This window comes from Petromyzon marinus, chromosome 44, assembly GCF_048934315.1.
Source record: "Petromyzon marinus isolate PM22_M1 ecotype Great Lakes invasive population chromosome 44, UKy_Petmar_22M1.pri1.0, whole genome shotgun sequence".
Taxonomy (NCBI): Eukaryota; Metazoa; Chordata; class Hyperoartia; order Petromyzontiformes; family Petromyzontidae; genus Petromyzon; species Petromyzon marinus.
The window spans coordinates 1,854,702-1,873,785 of record NC_133710.1 but is presented as its reverse complement, the minus strand read 5'-3'; the positions used below and the strand labels follow the sequence as shown (position 1 = coordinate 1,873,785).

Here is a 19,084-nt window from a genome sequence, read left to right as displayed (position 1 = left end):
AAACGAATGCCTTAATAACACAAAATACACTGACACACAAAGCAAAACGAATGCCTTACTCACACAATGCACAATCGTGCACGCTATGAGTCAAATGCTTTACTCGCACCACATTGTCAGATGTATATTCCCATTGAGTTGTTTGCGGGTAAAAAAAATTTATTCGTCTAATTTTGTAGCATGAAGCGGGTGGACACAATGGCACTCCTTTGCAAATGACTTCGTGTGACTTCTAATGTCCACTGCTATACCATTGGGTGGACAGGGGCTGGGCGGATTTAATAAATGTGCCCATTGTTTTAACTGCCGCGCCATCAGACGTCGCTGTGGTGTAATGGTTCGCAGACTGGACCCGCTAATTCTGATATTTATACCACCACAACAACAACAGTCACGAAGTGGCGGTGACGTCACCACGGAGCCTGTGCCAGGCCGGTTGCACTTTGAGGCCACGTGACGTGTCGAAGGCTCGCTGCTGACAGAGGAGGTCACGGGACAGACCCAGGTGCCATGGGTTGACCGACTGAGATGACTGGCCGATCCACCAGCTGTGCCACCTATTGCGACAACTCGCTGCATTTTCGCTGCCCGGCGCTCCGATCGTTGTTGCTTAGAGTCACTCCTCTGCCCTCTGTTGTTATTGGAGGGTGACTGCTTCGAACTGTCCAGTAGCATCCCTCACGAGCCTGCTCCATGTATATGCATGTTTATCCATGCATGGATATATACACAAACATCAAAGACTGTTAGTTAAAATCCCTACTGGGATTTATCCCTCTGCAGATTGATAAAATGAGTACAAATCTGTGAGAAGTCAACGGTGGCCATCCTATGGCCGGACTGCCCCCGCCATAGGAACGTGGAATGTCCACCGCGAGTCACACCAGAACGCTAGTTTTGATAACGAGACACTTTGACTTGCGCCAAAGCACTCGGGAGAAGCTACAACGAACCGGTACAATCAACTTGAGAAAATGTAATCCCTGCCCTGGGCCTATGCCAGGGAGCCAGGGGACCACCAAACCCATGGTGAATCGAGGACAGAGGAGGGGGTCAATGGCGACCCAACCTTGAGGCCGCCAGTGTTGGTATGTTATTGATATTCCCCACAACAAACACATTGAATGTTTTTTTTTATTACGATTATCATTCAAAATGTTGAAACTTGTTTACAAGCAATAATATTGAAATGCCAGCCAGGCCCCCACCACCACCACCCGTCCCGGGCAGTTTTCTCGACCCACCGGTGCGCTCCACGTGACGCAAGGGGGCAGTGCTACTGAGAACCCCGCTTAATCATTGGGGAGGGCGGGCGGGCGAGATGCGGACTCAAACCCAGACCCCAAATTAAATCACGACGTTTCGGAGGCAACACAAGCTTCCTTCATCAGGTGTAAATAGCACAGCAAAATTACTGTAGAGAGCTATTTGTGATGAGAGATTAATTATATAGGGTAAGAGGAGGGGGGAGGAGCCAGGGAGGACGGACACAGGGTGGGGGGGGGGGCAGGATGGTAAAGCTGCTCCGACTATTGCTCCTGTACCACGGAATGGGGGGGAGGGGACGCGGAGCGGGGGAGAGTGGCGGCTAAAGTTTAACATGGTTAATAACATGCTCAATTTGAATCCATCTTCTCGGTTTAAGTTATGTATATATTTATTGTTTACCTACGTGACTTTACCGAAAGAACCAAAGAGTATGGATCCTTGCAGTCAGGAAAACTTCAAATCTAGAATCTCTTGTCGACCTCTTTGCTGACCTCTCAGCCCTGTGTGTTGAGCCCTAACCTGCACGTGCATTGCTGCCACATGCCGACTCGAGTCGCACTCGTCTTAAGAGACTCTTTGTCTCAATTTAGTTTTCACCTGGTCAAATAAGAGACAATTAGTGGTAAATATTGAATAGGTTTATTCGCCCACGAGACGGAGAAAACGACCCGTGAAGACAATAGGACCTGGAGACAATGTTCCACGTGGCCTTATTAGCAAGGGGGTCTTTGCAAAGCAATCAATTGTTATCAAGAGCACGGTTAACATCCTGTCAACAGAGGCTAGAGAACGTTGGCATCTCTCGCACAACAAAACCCTCACCTACCCACCAGCGCAAATTCACAGTTAAGCGATTCATTTTTTTTCGGGACATACTTCACACTTAAACGTGATGCGTTTCACAGTTACGCACTCAAGAGAAAAAAAAACAAAGAGAAAAACAAAATCCATGGTAACAAAAATTCTAAGTAGAAATAAATATTTTTCTGACGGCGTCGTCACCGCCGTGTAATGGCAGTGCCCAGCGTGGCAGACTGGACACTGCCATCGTCGTAGATGACATCGTCACCACCACAACCACCACCACGTCATGGCAGTGCCCAGCGTGGCCGGCTGGACGCAAGCTGCCATCGTCGTAGATGGCATCGTCACCACCACAACCACCACCACAACCACCACCACTGTGTCATGGCAGTGCCCAGCGTGGCCGACTGGACACTGCCATCATCGTGATTCTGCCCCCTTTGCTTGCGTCACAAGTGCAGCTGCAAGCAGCCCAGGGAAGCGTTTAAGAAGCCCTGAAATTACTCCTTATTTAGTAATATTGTAAGTAGTAATCTTTTTAATCTTAAGCATTATTACTTGTTATTAAACTCCTTATCAAGTAATTTTTGTAATGTTAATATTATTCTTAAGCATTGCATTTTATACATGTTTTTAAAAATCCAGGGATACAATGATGGAATGATCACTGACATTTCTTCGGCGACGCACCCCCCGCTCGTGACATACAGGTCAATTAGAAAATAGGCTTCATGCAGCGCGATTCGTCTCAACGTGCTGTTTTTTTAGGAGCGCGTGAGGGACGCCTGCAATGTCTCTCGCGTCTGCATTTCCTCGTGCCTCCGAGTCGTTCCCTCTCTTGGAGAGTGAGCGAGTACGGTGCGGGAGCACTGCAACTTGAGATTATTATTATTCATCAATCCCACACCTCCGAGTAGCACGGTTGGTGGCTACATAGGGTGTGCGGAAAGACGTTCAACATACATGGCCCAGCGTGACGTGGCCCAGCGTAACGTGACCCAGCGGCAGCGTGTCCGCCAATTGTCGCGCAGGTTCACGGTTCGATTCCGTTAGACTGCCCCGATTATTACTGCGCGTGTATTGACCGTGACACTGAGCGCCGGTCTGCCTCACAGCTGATGTAAAAAATCTCCACGACGCTGGTCGCAAGAGCAGGCCCACTGCGTGCGCTGGCGTCAGACCACATTTGAAAGGGGGAAAAAATATATATATATAAAAAATCGCCCACAAATTGCGCACTTGGGATTGTTCGCAGCATACATACATATGTACAGTTGCAGCAGCACTTAAGCGGTTGCTGTTGTTCAGCAAGTGGTGGGAACGGGAATCGCACTGCGAGCCTCATGCAGTAGCAACTTGACCATCAGGTCTCGAAGCGAAGCGAGATTTCCCGGACGAAAGCAGATGGTGGCGTCATGGCCCCAATGATTCCCATTTCTAAAAAACACGCACCTGCAAACCCTAAGATTACCAAATATATGAATTAATCAGCAATCCCTTACTTATTTCCTTCCTGTTGATTTTCCATGCTGCAAAGCGCCCATGACAGAGTTAGAAAAGCTCCCTCTCTTAAAACGTCATTTATTTAAAAAAAACAGTACACAAAAAATAACCACGGCACTTTTTGATAAATTCAACTAATTATTTGGTCATCTCTGTACTGGCAGCGGTGCACAAAGCACAATAAACGAAAAACTCACATGCGTCAATTGTGTGTACGCTGAACGTCTTTCGCACCATACGTAGCCAACCGAGCTAACCGCAGGTACAGGAAATAACACCGTGGCCTTAGAAGGCAAACTATAAAGCAGGCGACGTTTCGGGGAATGACCCTTGACATATTTCGGCACCGTTAATCCTGTTTGCAGGAACTTCTGGGCCCGTGGGTTTCGCCACAAACAATTCGTGCTCTGGTTAGTTTGCACATCCCCTCCCCCACGACTCCGAGGGTGCTTGGGCTGTGGCCAGATCCTCCTAAAAGAGCTGCCGAGCTCAACGTGGCCTCAATACGGCCAGAGTAACGTTCGAGCGTGAAGTTGCATGAAGAACAGGCCCTGTTGCCACGCGTCGAAGATACTTTGACTCATCCAGTCAATCAATCGTTTGTTAGGAATCCGCAAACGGTGTGACGCAAATGGTGTGACGCGGAAACAATAGTCAACACAGAGTAATGTAGCCCCCCCCATCACCCTCCCCCCTCTTCACCCATCCCTCCCTTCAACCCCCAAGGATACGGACCAACGAGTCCGGGGAGATGATTCAACCGTGAAAATACGCAACCTTTGCCTCCAAGCAAACCGAAAGTAGAGTAACGGAGCGCAAGAGCTCAATCAGCGGCACGTCCCGGGGAGGATCCTTAAAGTCACCGTCGCCCCGCCCCCCCTTTATAGCCCCCCTTGACAGCCCGAGAGCACGCACACGACGTGACGATCCTCGTGTGACGCGGAACACACTTGGGCGTGTTTGATGGGCAAACAGGCGTGGGGTGAACGCTACAGAGCAAGTCACGCGCCGGGCCCCTCGTCTCCTCAGGAATGCGCCGCGGTGCCGAGAGATGTTCGCTACCTCGCCTGGTATACAGGGGGTCGTCGTCGTGGGTTCGATCGCGACCCCTGACGCCTATTGTATATTTCGAGTTTGCGTGTTTTCTCTCTGGCCTGGAAAACAAATTCACCGCAGTTGCGAGATGTTGTCTCCTTCGCCTGGTATGCAGGAGGTCTTTGGGTTGGATCCCTGGCCCTGAATATTCTGAGTTTGCATGTTCTCCCCGTGGTCGCATGGATTATTCTCCGCGTCCTCCGGTTTTTCCCTACACATTTAGAAACACGCGTTTAGAGTATTTGGCTGCTATAAATGTCCCACGTGGAAAGCCACTTCGTTGGGCTACCATGTGGCCAGGTCGCTTCTGAAAAAGAGCTAAATAGCTCAGTGGGCCTTACCTGTAAAAATGTAAATAGTTTCCGTTTTTCATTTTAGTTTATATCGCGCTGATGTGCATGAATGTCGCGTATTGATAAAATAACATCGGCACCTTTGTGCGGTGAGATACAATGTGAGTTCGATCAGCCGATTGGCCAGAATGGCAGCGGTCATGACGTATTTTACCGCAGGTGTCCCCGAATGTTGCACACCTGGCAAACACATTATGAGTCACCCCAGGGCATATGCTTGGCTGTCTCAGACCAATCCCTAACATTGGCAGCGAGTGACATCCCAGAACCGGTCGTGGGTACCCCTCGCCCACCAACCTTCAACCACCCACACAGACCATTTTGGTGAAGCATGCTTAAAAAAATCCCTACGACCGACAGCCTGGGGGAGAGCGTCTTCGTCCATCAGTGCGACGGCTGTAAATTATAACGATCAATACGCTTACACCAAGGGTGCGGACTTATACGAGTAGCACGGCCCATGCCAGTCATGCCAGTCAAATTGAATTTAAAGTCCCGCAAAGTTTTTGGAAATCCCCCTTTCCGTGTGACATCACCGGCCCCAAATACACAGTTCACCTCCCACGCAACAGGCACCCGCATTTTTAAACAAATAAATAATTTGCTACCGCCGCGTCCGGACTGCCGGCTCCCCCCCCAAGTCAAGAGCTCGTGACCGGCCAAGCGTGATGATTTGTATTCAAAGGTGAACCAGAGGGGGGGGGGTAACAACAAATGGGGAGGCGGGGGGTGGAGGAATGACACCTATCTAATCGATCATCTCTCCTCAACCACGGCAGAGAGAAAGACGGAGGGGGGGGGAGAGAACGTGCAAAGCCGCACACAGGACCCGGACCAGGCACTCATCCTCCTGCCCTGCCGCAAAGGGGCAGTCTGTGGGAAGAATTGACAGCGCCGTTATACGATAAAGATCGGACCGTGACAAAAATCACCGATCACGCAGAGAGTGGTACCCAAATCACAAAGAGCGGGCGTTTCATGACACTAACCAATGGGATTACTCGATCCATGGATTGCTTGCCAAAATGCAGTGGTTAACCGGAATCTTAAAAACGCTTAAACCTCGATTCTGTGACTGTGTGCATAGAAACCAATGGGTATTCTGATCTCCGTTTCTACGAGACCAAACACGGGCAAAGACAAGCCCAGTACGGGCAACGCCACGCCTATTTTCTTCCAATGATGGCTGATCTTGGGCTTGAGAGTTGATTTGATCGCACGTCCGATTTTACCGTATTACAGCATCGCATCACTCTGAACTCGACGGTGTTGTAACATGTGAACAATCACAGCCCGTTTTGTCAATCCACTGCTAGATGAGGGACTGGCCACGCCGTGTGGGCTCCGGGGGGGTGGGGAGAGTTATTTTGGCCGTACTTCACCACACTGGTCAGCGCGGGTTGGTGAATGCGGGCCCGCTCGTCGACACGGGAGCACGGAAATGCAGTACAACGATAGATTACTGCTGCGCCACCATCTGCTACTCACAACGTAGTCCTGCAGCTGCCTACAACACCTGTATTGCACGCATGGTGGTCGCACATCCAAACAATAACGCGATCTAACCCAAAAAAAAACCTATATTATGGATGATATTGGTCGCGAAAGCCTACGTGTTAAAATATCCAGACTCAACGCTGCTTAGCTGGAGAGATCTGACAAGAACGGGCGCATTCCGGTAATTTGTTCAAAGGCCCGTGAAAACAATGTAAACACGCCTACCGTGTTAAATCTTCCATCTGATTGCCAGCCAACGAACACAAACACTTGCGCAGGGCGTATTTTCCTCCAAGGTTCACTGACCAGTGGTGGAATAGGGGCCTTATTGGAACGTCTCCAGAAGTAGCCGACGTGACATATCCTCAGGTGTAGTTCACTGCCACGAGGCGGATTCACTGCTTATACTGTGGGAGTGCCAAACAGGGCTTAACGTAATGTCGTCGCAATGCCAGGAGCACGAGTGGAAAATAATTTCAATGAGGGGAAGACAAAGCCACGCGCGGAAAATTTAATAAGATATTAATTCGGGTGGTTGCGGACTACTGAATCAACCCATCATCCCTTGCAGGACCGATATAATTATTACCCCTTTATAAATAAGGCTTTCTACTTTTGTAAGAACTTGTTTCCTTTAGTCCATGCCACCACCCACTATGCAATTTATAACGCGCGCATATTTCACGAATTGGACATAATATCCGATCAAGAACTCGAAAGCGCAGAGACAGTGATCAAATTCCTTCGAATCCTAGCCTGAACAACCTCAACAGGTGAGAGCTTGAACCAGGTGAGAGCCTGAAATCAGGTGAGAGCGTGAACGGGTGAGAGACTGATGTTGCGTTGCCTATGGAGGAAAACTATTTTCTCCCACCCCAACTTCTCCATCATTCCCTTGAGGCATCCATCTTCTTCGCCTCAGGTAAGAATTCTTACTGGTAGGAACCTCCTGGTTACACCACCAGCCCACAGGGGATTATTGTGTCCGTCGTGCATCCAAAAATGGGAGGGGTGGGGCTGGGTGGGGAGGGAGGGGCTGGGTGGGGAGGGGAGGGTGGGGAGAGGCTTGGTGGGGAGGGTGGGGAGGGGTTGGGTGGGGAGGGAGGGGCTGGGTGGGGAGGGGCTGGGTGGGGAGGGTGGGGAGGGGCTGGGTGGGGAGGGGTTGGGTGGGGCTGGGTGGGGAGGGTGGGGAGGGGCTGGGTGGGGAGGAGCTGGGTGGGGAGGGTGGGGAGGGGCTGGGTGGGGAGGGTGGGGAGGGGCTGGGTGGGGAGGGGCTGGGTGGGGAGGGGCTGGTCACCCCGTGGTGTCCTTATAAAACTCAACGTTTCACCTACTCACGCCGGCTTGTGCCCGCCCTCACAGTCGGGCATATTGTGCAGAATACACCACGTGGTGCCGCCGTTGACCCTGGCCATTGACCGAGCAACCCAACGTTCCTACTAGCTCCCTCCGCAGGAATGTGTTATTTTACACTATTTATGCACCTTTTTCTGCTCAATGTATTCATTATTTATCCATGTCTCTATTAATATGAATGCTTCAATACGTTCTTGTAACGTTTATTTATTCAAATTGCATATTTAAATATTATAAACTATGTTTTGGGGGTGAAAAAGGTCAACTTCCGATCGTATTTCCTATATTCGACGAATGATAATTTAAATTAACGATGGTTTTCGTGGAACCAATTAACATCGTTAACTGAGGGACCGCCGGATACGAAAAGGACATTGACCCACGCGCCGCGACACCACGGCGAGAACGGCTCCGGTTCTCCCTTTTTTGCTCCATCAAAACAAAGCCAATGCTTCCGTGTAAACAAGAGGCTCCACACGTGCCCCCAGCACTGGCTGTCGCACGGCGGTGGCCTCTGCTGCCCTATTTGCCCCAACACAAACGAGGTGCCCTTGTAAAGCCACCCAACACATTGTAAATGCGTTGGGTGGGTTCACCCACCGACGCACCCGTGGCACCCAACTAGTAACGAATGTTTTGTTTTACGCGACAAACATTACTAATTGGCTGCGTCAGGTGGTGGTGGTGGGTTTTACGACGCGATAATATTTACGCGATCTAACTCAAGAAAAAAAAAACCTCTATTGTGGAAAACAAGGTCCCCTTGTGACCAAAATCAAGAGCCACGTAGGAAGGCAACGGGGATAACAAGAAATATACACACCGAGAAATAAACAGCCGCTTGTGAACGTGAGAGCAAGGCTCCAAAGGATTTTCGCCGTTTTTGTAATTTCCACGAATGCAAACTTAGAAGCTGCATGACGCACTGGTGTTTTTTTACAAGCTCTTTAAACTAACAAGAATATACGCACGTCATAAATCAGATTTACGTTGTGAAGAAAGGAAACACTTTGGTAAGACTGCCGAATGAACACACTGGCGAAGCTAGGCTTTGTGGAGTGTTAAAGAGTTTGCTATTCTCGGCGTAAGATATAGCCCGGCATGGCAATGTGGAATCTTCACCACCAGCGGCACCGCCCCATTTCTCATTGGAACGAGGAAACCACTGACCAAGATGTCACATGACCAAGAGGTCACGACGACCCATGCCAACGATGCCGCCGTCACTTCCTTCCGCCAGATCCAGCAGCTGTTCCACAGTCGACACGCGTCCGGCAAGGTCGGCGCTTACAGGGCCCTCTGACTTATCACCCCCGTTGTCTATGACGACTGTGGCATTGCAGCAATGGCTGCAAACAGTCGATAATCCAATCGCTTTAAATTCAGCTACAATTTCAACAAACTTACACCATTCTCTTTATTTGGCACGATTATATTAGTGTTTGGGGTGAAGCAGTGGCGCGGTGGTGAGCACACCGGGCGAAAAATTTTGGCAGCGGCTAACATCAGTGGCGAGTGATATCTGGGCCACTCCTGGGATATCCCACCTTAACCACCAAGGACACACTGACCAGCGTGATGATGTTCAAACAGCCCCCGTGAATGACGTGGCACAGGGAGGCCTTCATCCAGCAGTGGATTTCCAAAGGGCTATGTGTTTAATGATACATTAGTGTTAGGACGCACCAGAAAGTATACAGATTGGGACTCTTACAAGTCGTCGTTACGTCGTCCTGCTTATGAGAGCGAGAGGGCTGGGCCTCATCTCTGTTAGCGGGCACTGAGGAAAGAGTAAAAATTCCACATTCCAGTGGCAGAAGCCAGGTCTCTTCATGACCACGGATGAATGCGCGCAAATTGGTACCGATTTGACTGATGGGGTTTGAACTCGTGACCCTTGTGATTGTGAGGCAAATGCACAAACCGGCCGGGCAGGCCGACACAACCAGTTTCACACTCAGACCACAGTGTGAGTCACACAGCTTCAGATGGCATTCAAGTCCAGGCTCAAGAGCTCCCTCCCTCCCCTCTGCCCAAGACCGTCTCTCTCTGCTTCCTTCTCTCCACAAAACAAACACTGCCCTCTGTTCATGTACAGCGTCTGGAGATGCGGTCACATGTAGACCATTTAGATGGCGCTCTATAAATACACATTGCGCTGCTGTTTGTCTCAATTCTCGACAGAGTCGTTTTTTCAAGTCAACATGTACGTATGTTGAACTTATTTCACATCGTCCGTAGTCAACCGTGCTAATCGGAGGCGAGGGGGAAGGACAACTAAAAACAACACGACTTATTATAACCGTATAACCGTTTAACCGTTTAAACGGTCCAGCCAAGCGGTGGGGGTGCCGCCTTACAGCTAAACGAGCACCGCTTTGTGCGAGCTCTGAAGCGGTTGCCGTACGCGGAGAGACTGACCCTGTCCACGAGAACGTGGACCTTCACCGGTTGACTCGAGGACGCTAGTGGAGGCGAGCACTCGCCGGCTGCTCGTGACGATTGCACCGACTGTGTTCAATGCATGGTGGCATGCGGCTCTAGAAGGGGAGCCCGTCGGACCGTTTGCTAATAAACACGCGACGAGGGCACGGTGACTTGGCTGAGCCGGAGTGCATTAGTCCGGCGGCCGCCCTGGTTAATAATGCGGGGTGCATTAACCCTTTGACATTCCGGTTCGTGTACGTCATCTGTTTTTCTATATCGATACGTCTTCAGGTCGGAAGACGTACCCGAGGCTCCCACAAGGCCATGCGGGGGTGGGCGTGTGGGACAGTTTGGCGTCGGCTAGCGTAGTGCGGTCGTGTCGGTACAGTTCTTTGCGGTGAGTAATGTCTTTAAAAACAACAGCGCTACACCTATCTCCATAAAATTGTATCTTCTGAGATTCAGCAGGGGAAAGAGTTACCCAGAAATACGTGCCGTCTACGTCCGATGATATAAAAAAATGAGATGGCCGATGTGTACTGGTGACTCGGTCTAAAAAATGTAATATGGTAAACCAACAACACAGATGACCCCTTACTGGTAGACTACCTACCTGTGAAACGCAGCACCTTAGCCTTTCCATTATAAGAAGGGCATGAACACCAAACATAGGAAACGATCCATTGACGATGATTGACCACCACCATCGCTGTTCCTGGTCAAAACATCGTCTGTGAGCAAACGAGCAAATTCCGGTTCTCCCGGTGTGCATGGCCGCCCCCCCCTCCCCTACCGCAGTTTACCTGTCCAAACGTTCCTTCTTGCAGGAATTCCTGGAGCCCATCCAAGTCGATGTCTTCCAAATCGTCGAGGCCTAGCGGGTCCGCATTCGCCGTCGACTGCATGTGGCAGCCGCCCATGGAGTTCTGTCCCAGGTAGCTCGACTGGGCCGCCGCCATGTCACCGACGCAGCCAAAACCCAGCTGGCCCATCACGTCAAACCCCGAGCTGGAGCTGTACGCGTTCCCGTTTGTCGAAATCGCTGGCGCTCCAGAGCTGCCCGCGATCGCAGGCGAGAGTCCCGACTCGGCTCCGTGCCCTTGGTACGACAGGTTTAGAGGGCCGCCGTTGCTGCTGCTGCCGCCGCCGCTACCGCCCATGCCACCGAAGTACGAGCCGTAGGTGAAGTAGGGTGCGCCCTGGCAGTACGCCGGCGGCAGGTACGACGCGCCTGCGTTCGGCTGGGAATGGCGCGACGACATGTCCGCAGGCGACGAGTAATCCAAGGCGCGCGGCCGCTCGCCCGTGGCGGAAATGAGCTGCACGTCGGGCGAGCCGCGGTCGGACAGTTCCGAGGACTGCGCGGACAGGTCGCCGTTGACGTACTCGAAGGTCGCCGTCGACGAGCGGAACATCTGCTCGGAGTAGATGAGCGACCGGGCGGGGCGCTCCTGCGGCACGGCGTCCTCGGCGGGGCGCTCGCGGGCGAGGCCACGGGGGCTCTCGTCGCCGAGCGAGCCGGGCGATCCGGAGCCGCTGGGAGCGAGCGGGTGGTGGATGACGGAGCAGTAGGCGGGTGACAGTTGCGGGAAGGAGGGGGCGCTGAAGGGATTGTCGAAGGGAGTCGGCGCGCCGGAGTGTGGCTGCTGGTCCTGCGCGCGTGGCAGCACAAGGAGAAACGGGAAGAGAGGAGGCGGAGGATGTTTACGGGGGGTGGCGGCGTCAACTCCGCCGCCCCGGGCCACACCGAGTGGGGGGGGGGGGATGAGAGTGAGAGTCAGGCGGGTGACTCTGCGCAAGAGCACTCGGGTGACGGTGGGAAGGTGGGAAGGTTACGAGTTATAATCCACCGGCACCTCCGATTAACACGGTTGGCTACGTACGGTGCGAAAGAAGTTCCAAGATACATACATGGTGGTGAACATGCCGACAAGAGACCAGACCTTGCACAGGACCAACAACGTTGATTTCCCACAACGACATATTCATTTTATTGACCCAAGTAGGATGATTAGCTGCGTTGATCTTTGATTCGCAATATTTTGGATGTGACCACCTGCATCCTATCTGACAAAATGTTCGTAACTGGTTGCATCATATAAGTTAAGTGATTTTAGTTTTTGTCCCCCCGCCACTAAAATAACAAACAAATAGAAGGTTTAACTTGTACAATGTTTAGACAGGGGCTACGCAAAGGTCCAAGGACCATGATTGATGATGACAATGAAGTATCGAGTTGACCGTGACCAGAACAATTGAACTCGGGAGGCTTCTAAAACTGGGACCCTGCAGCCAAATCGACTTGCATACAATCCACGGTACGTCAACGATACTCACCATCAGCAGAAAGAGATAACACAAAGACACACAGAGAGAGACACGTACATAGGCACGCAGAGAAACAACGCCTCTGTGTCGAGGCAATTAACGCATGGCCATGGGTTAATTCTTTCTGTGATCTCTCTCTCTGCTTATGTGTCTGTCTATGTGTCTCCGGTTCTGTGTTTTGTCTCTCTCTTAAAAATCTAGCAATCTTTGGAAGAACGTAATCAACCAGGTAGGGTGTTGACTGTTATGTTTGGTTGTGTTGCATTGCATTATATTTCTAAGTTTACTAGGTTTGTTTTCTCTTTCATTTGTACCTGATGATGATTGCTTGTGTTGCAATCGAAACTTCGTATGCTATCATTCAATTCTTATTTTCTCTTTCTACGTGACTTTACCGAAAGAACCAAAGAGTAATCCCTGCAGTCAAGAAAGCGCCAAATCTAGTTTTCACCATAAGATGTCGGCGAATTCGTACAATTTCTAAATTAGGATTCTATAACTGAATACCCGCGCCCAAATGTGCGAATAGTGCACACGACAAACAATCGCAAACAATGTTTATTTCTCATCGCATAGTGAAGTGAACTTTGCACAACTCTTGTGAACCTCGTTGTTAAAAGGTGCTGCTCTCCGAGAGTCCGAGCGTTTATCGAGATAAAATCCAGTGTTGCCTTCCGGACACGGCAAGGCAACCAAATCGGGTGAATTGTGAGCCTCGCATAGAGCCACAGACGAATTTCAATCAAATGGTCACCCCCACTTATACAGGAGGTAGTGGGTTCGATTCTGACCCTGACGCCCGTATATTAGGAGTTTGCATGTTCTCCCTGTGGTCACGTGCATTTCTATCCGGGTCCTCTGGTTTTTTTCCTTCCACAATTAGACACATGCATTTAGAATATTTGGCTGCTATAAATTTCCACGTGATGAAGTCATTTTGCAAGGCTACCATTTGTGGCCAGGTCACTTCTGAAAATTAGCTATATAGCTCAGTGGGTCTTACCTGGTTAAAATAAAAAATAGTTCAGTAAAGATTTTGATTTAAAGCTTTCGTGACTGCAGGGATTCATATTCTTGGTCCTTTCGGTAAAGTCACGTAGAAGGGAAACAATAAAATAATAAATAAAAAATACAAATATAAAATTGTTTTATATTTTTATTATTTTGTTTCCCTTCTACGTGACTTTACCGAAAGAACCAAGAACATAGTTTAGTATAGAGTTTAGTTTACTTGGGTGCGGGGGGTTACAATGGTTTAATTAGTCATGAACATTTTACACCTCTTCCTGCTCTGTCAGCTGGCGATGCCACACTCTCGGCAATGCTCTCAGGGGGGGGGAAACCGAGAATGCGGAGCGGATTACGGAGCGGAGCGCGAGTCAACAGGGCAGACCGAAATGCGGAGCAGATTCCAGAGTGGAGCACGGAGCAGAGCACGAGTCAACAGGGTGGAGTGAAATGCGGAGCGGATTCCAGAGTGGAGCACGGAGCGGAGCGCGAGCCAACAGGGCGGAGGAATACAGCGTGCCCATCTGGTTTCACAATGACTCCCACAGTCGCGTGCACTTCTCATCTCTACATCTGCACCTGCTGATCACAACTTCACTCCTCCTCCTTCCTCGTACCGCCGCTTGGTCCACACAGAATGCAAAAGTCTAAATTAAAAACGGCCTTAAATGAACTAGGTTGTAATTTTTTTTAAAGTATTTTATCGTGGCAAAGGGTTGCAGTTCGGTGTTAAAGTGAATGCACGGTGGCGCAGTACACCATGGTATGAACCCGACATCATGGGTTCGATTTCCAGCCACGGCCGGGCATGGTGCTGGCCACCCACCCCCGCGCATGCGTGCCGGCCATCATAGGCACTGCTCGCTAACAGCACTTGCTCCGGCAGTCTTCGCCCACTGTATACTTTTTATTTTAAAGGCCGCAGTGTTATTGACAAACGTGTTCAGTTACTGTTTGTTAACTGTGCTTGTGCACCACTGCCAAAACAGCAGCAGCATCACCAGATAATTTGCCTTAAGCATTTTCAAACAGGGACCCGAAACACGTCGCTACATCGCGAACACTGCCTTACAACGAGAGAAGCCGCACAGGGATTGTGTTAGGCCGAATGCCGCAGGGGCCACGTGGTGGCCGACCTGCGAGCAGTGCACCAAGATCCATCGTTGTGCTGTACTTCTACGCTGCATTATCTATGTCCCTCGCCTTCACGTACCCGCCCACCCACTCGGACACTGCCCAGCATGGAAAAACACGGTTCAAATAACCCCACGACCTGCACAATGGCACTGAAGCGAAAGGCGCTCCCGCATTGCCAGCACGGCCGTCGACGGCTGCGTCGCGCCTACCTCAATGTCGTCGGCGTCGTACACCACTCCTCCGTTCTGGGCACCACCGCCGGCATTGTCGTCGCACTGCAGCTCCATCTCCTCCACGGCGGCGATGGAGGTGGTGGCGGCAGCGTCGCGCCGTTCCTCCTGGCCGCCGTCGACCGGCGAGGGGAGAGCGGCCGCCATCGCGCGACTGGACGCGGCGGCAGCGGCGCCTTCATGCGGCAGGCCGTCGCGCGAGGTGGAGCGCTCCGATTGGACGGAGGAGTCGAGGGGGGCGGCCGTGAACGACAGGTCCAGGGGAGGGTCCGGGCTCGGGAGGGCGACCGATTCAGTGCAGCTGCCGTGCATCGCTTTCTGCGGCAGCAATCTGCAGGGTTAAAACAACGACGGCGACGAGAAGACGTTAAAGTAGCATGGAGATCTCACGTGGGGAAATATGCCGGGGCAGGTGAATTCTACATGAACATGAAAAGGTGAATGCACTGAATAACAGTGGTGCTGCCACACCTCGCCATCACCTCCCTTCCTTCTTCCGGATCCCTCGATTGATGGGAGAGCCAACAATCAAATGCTAAAATTTGCTCTTAAGAAAATCGAAAAAGCCTCGTCACCACCTCCATCTGGCTTTGGGTGATCTTACCTGTGCTCTGCAGTTAACACGTCCTTCAAGAACCAATTGTTAAAAGTCAATCCCTCGCCGCTATGGACTACTGTGACGGTTTCATCAGCTAACCGTGTGGCATTAGGTCTTCCAGTTTCGCTGCTGCTGCTGAATCAGCAATCTACCCTCCTCCAAACTTCACACACACACCAAGCCAATTCACAGCTTTCTCCTCCCGATTGCATTTACAACACCGCACACACTAAGTTCCACGTGTTTATGTTACGGTTCAATAACTAAATACGTTTATAACTGTATAGCTCGGTACTCAAATGGGTGGCAACAGTCGCAGGTTACCCGACAAAACTAAAAGGTATAGCCAGTTTGGATCTCTTTACAGAACGATAAAAAGATTTTTGTTAGACAATGGCCAACGGTTTTAGGGTATCCTCAATCTCCACCTCGAGGATCCCTTTCAAATGACCTCTGGGATTTCTGCCCCACACAGCGGTGGGCACCACTTGAGCCAAAGTCACTGCAGAATGCAAATTGAATGGCTCGTCTTGTGAACTCGGCGGAACCTTAGGAATTAGCTACAGAATCCTAAGAATCCCGAGATGGAAATGGCAAAAAAAAAAATACCGCGTGCTGTGCATTCACCAAATAAACGTTCTGGTAAAATCAAAACAATTTTGGCAGCCGTGTGAGGAGTTGCACAGAAGTAGCCGCGCGATGATACTACATACAATGCGCTGCCAGAGAAATGCATAATCCGCAGCGAGCCAGAGCATCGTAATTTTGCTCCGTGCGCACACGCACGCACGCACGCACGCTCGCGCGCACACACAAAAGCCAAGGTCATTCGAGGACAGCCCCCGCAAGGAATATTTTCTCGCGTATTTTTTTTTTCCTTTTGAAAACACAGCACAGCCAGAGTGAACGATTTGACATTAATGTGCACAATGACACAGCCAACAGCTAAAGCCCCCGCGCCTTATCACTACGGTGCACCTTTCTCGGCGATGGGATTTATTCTTCCATTTCTTCATTCCGGGGGTCTGCTCTCGCGCCTCGATGATTCGCGCGCATGTTAAAAGCGACCATGGCGTAGGAAACCACGATCTCTATCTGTGGTTTTACAGGGGCGTACGGGTCCTGGCGTCCCACGTCGTAACGTTCCTTTTTGTTTTGTTTTAAATAAAACAACACGCACACACCTTCTGTCCACCAGGGCCAGCCACGTTCTCTGGACTAGGTTTAAAAGTTGAGGTTTTTGAGGCGTACCCTTTATCACCACACACGAGTGCTGACGCGGTGCTCATTTTATCGTCCTCTTGTGCAACGGTGGGTTCATATTCTTGGCTCTTTCGGTAAAGTCACGTAGAAGGGAAACAATAAATGTCATTGTGCACAAATTTTCTTGCTGTGGTTTTCACACCTGATGACGATTGCTTGTGCTGCAGTCGAAACGTCGTGAGAATTTTATTGTTTTATATTTTTATTATTTTATTGTTTCCCTTCTACGTGGTGACTTTACCGAAAGAACCAAGAATATGAATCCCTGCAGTCACGAAAGCTTCAAATCAAAATTTAACGGTGGGTTTAGTTAAAGCCCTGGCCAGGATCTGAACCCGCAACCTTCTGCCAGTGCACTGCACTCATAACGCCATCCATCTGTCATCGTTTCAGAACTAGCCAATTCAATTTATTTTATTTAACCAGAGTGACTGCTGATTGAGATTCATATAAGAGGTCGACATGGAAATCATGGTTATGTGCAGACGGAAATTTATTTCTTAATAGTAAGATGCAGATGAATGTCTAACTTGGTAGAATTGAGCTAAAGCACTGACATGTGAGGGTTATGACAGGTGACAAAACAATGAGAAAATCGTTTTCGGACAACAAAAATCTGGGTCATTTTTTAAGGCGTGAAAATGACAACCGATTTCCACGTTTTCTAAAATTGTGTTCCTTCTCTCGTGATCATGGGACCCTGGAATCAGGAGAGAGAAGAGTGTCTCCCGTCACTCGTTTGAGCATGGAAACATGAACTTTCGGATTACTGAAAACACATTTCGGCACTGCAGTAAGAATCATATTTCATAATGAGGAACAACCCCAAGACAAAGATCCCCCGTATAGTCTATTGGCACAAGTGCTGTTATAGCAAGCACCTATGAAGATCAACACGGCACACGAGGTGGTTTATTGCCAGCACCACGCCCAGCCACACTTGTCTCCCAAGTGATGTTCACACAATGCACCACGGACTCATTTGAGGCCAAGTCAACCTGGGAAAAGCCCAGGACCTGGTTCAGATATTCATCACTGGCGTTGGTCATAAGTGGGAATCGAACTCGAGTCACCGAGTTCGTAGTGCAGTGCGCTAACCATCGCACCACCGCTCCCCGAAGAATGAGGAACGCGCGCACACACACACACAATATATATCTTCATTGCGTGAATTGTTTTTCGAGTCACAGCTGGCCTTTATTCAAGCAGGAGGAGGCCAATGCTCGCTCGCACCAAGTCTTTTGTAAGAAAATCGCGGTTCGCCTTTGTTATTAACAAAAAAATGTTTTTGCCAAGAACCGTATAAAAGAGATTCCACATGCGCCAACCGTTCGGCATCCACCCCCCCCCCCTTGTTTTTAAACCCAGTACTCGCTCTGCCAACATCCAAAACGGAGGGCAGAGGGGGGGGAGATACCCCCCCCCCCCGTGACGAATTAAAGGTCTCGGTACTTTTATCTAAATTAAAATCTGGAAGAAAAACTTTAAATGAGCTTTCGTTTTGAGGGATAGCGCGTTGGTGTTTAATTATTCCTCCCCATCCCCCCGCCCCATGCTCTTTCCGCGAGCAATGGCCATGACAACGGACAGGGTCTTGTATCTGAGAATTTCCCCGTACACACCGTGACCTTTGACCACCCCGGCGGAGTCACGTGACTCGCTGCCATCGCCACTCCTTGGCAACCCCCTTCCCCCATAGTGGCTACAGATGTCTTACTTCCTGCTCTTGCCGAGGCGCAGCAACCCCCCCCCCACAGCCACAAACCTCCTCCCACGCACAAGAGGAACGGGCGAAACGTCTTTAGCTGGGGTGTGGCAGCGAACTCCTGCGAGTTTTGCACTCGCATTCCGAACGAAACTTGAGCGGTGGCGAGGTTAGCGGAGGCGCGTTTCACGAGCATGGGCCGATAAATAAACACCTCTCCACAATCAGAATCAGAATGTTTATTTTTAGCTGTCGACGTTGCCAAGCTTCGAAACTACACTGCCAATCATCGGATCCTTCCGCGGGATCCCAACCCAACCCGGCATCGGGTGCAAGGTTGTTTCGCCACGGCCGAGCGGGCCAGAGCACGAAAGCCGCTTGCTGCAGAGGTTCGCGGTTCGAGCCCAGCGACCGCCCTGGTCAATCCCGCGCGAACGTCTGTGAATGTATTAAACCGTCAAGGCGCACCGTTCCGCCCTGTGGTGAACATTGAAGATCCCGTAACATTACT

At 50.5% G+C, this 19,084-nt stretch overlaps 1 protein-coding gene across 7 annotated transcripts in view; it reads right to left on the bottom strand.

Moving 5' to 3' along the window:
- Positions 1 to 19,084, bottom strand: part of LOC116951848 (protein strawberry notch homolog 1-like) — a 115,174-nt gene that overhangs the window by 50,797 nt on the left and 45,293 nt on the right. For all 7 annotated transcript variants that reach the window (XM_076073913.1, XM_032970637.2, XM_032970633.2 and 4 more), the window contains 2 exons: positions 14,987 to 15,338; positions 11,108 to 11,956 (listed from right to left, as the gene is read on the bottom strand). In XM_076073913.1, the coding sequence (XP_075930028.1) occupies positions 11,108 to 11,956; positions 14,987 to 15,338 (1,201 nt within the window). The remainder of the gene's footprint in view (positions 1 to 11,107; positions 11,957 to 14,986; positions 15,339 to 19,084) is intronic.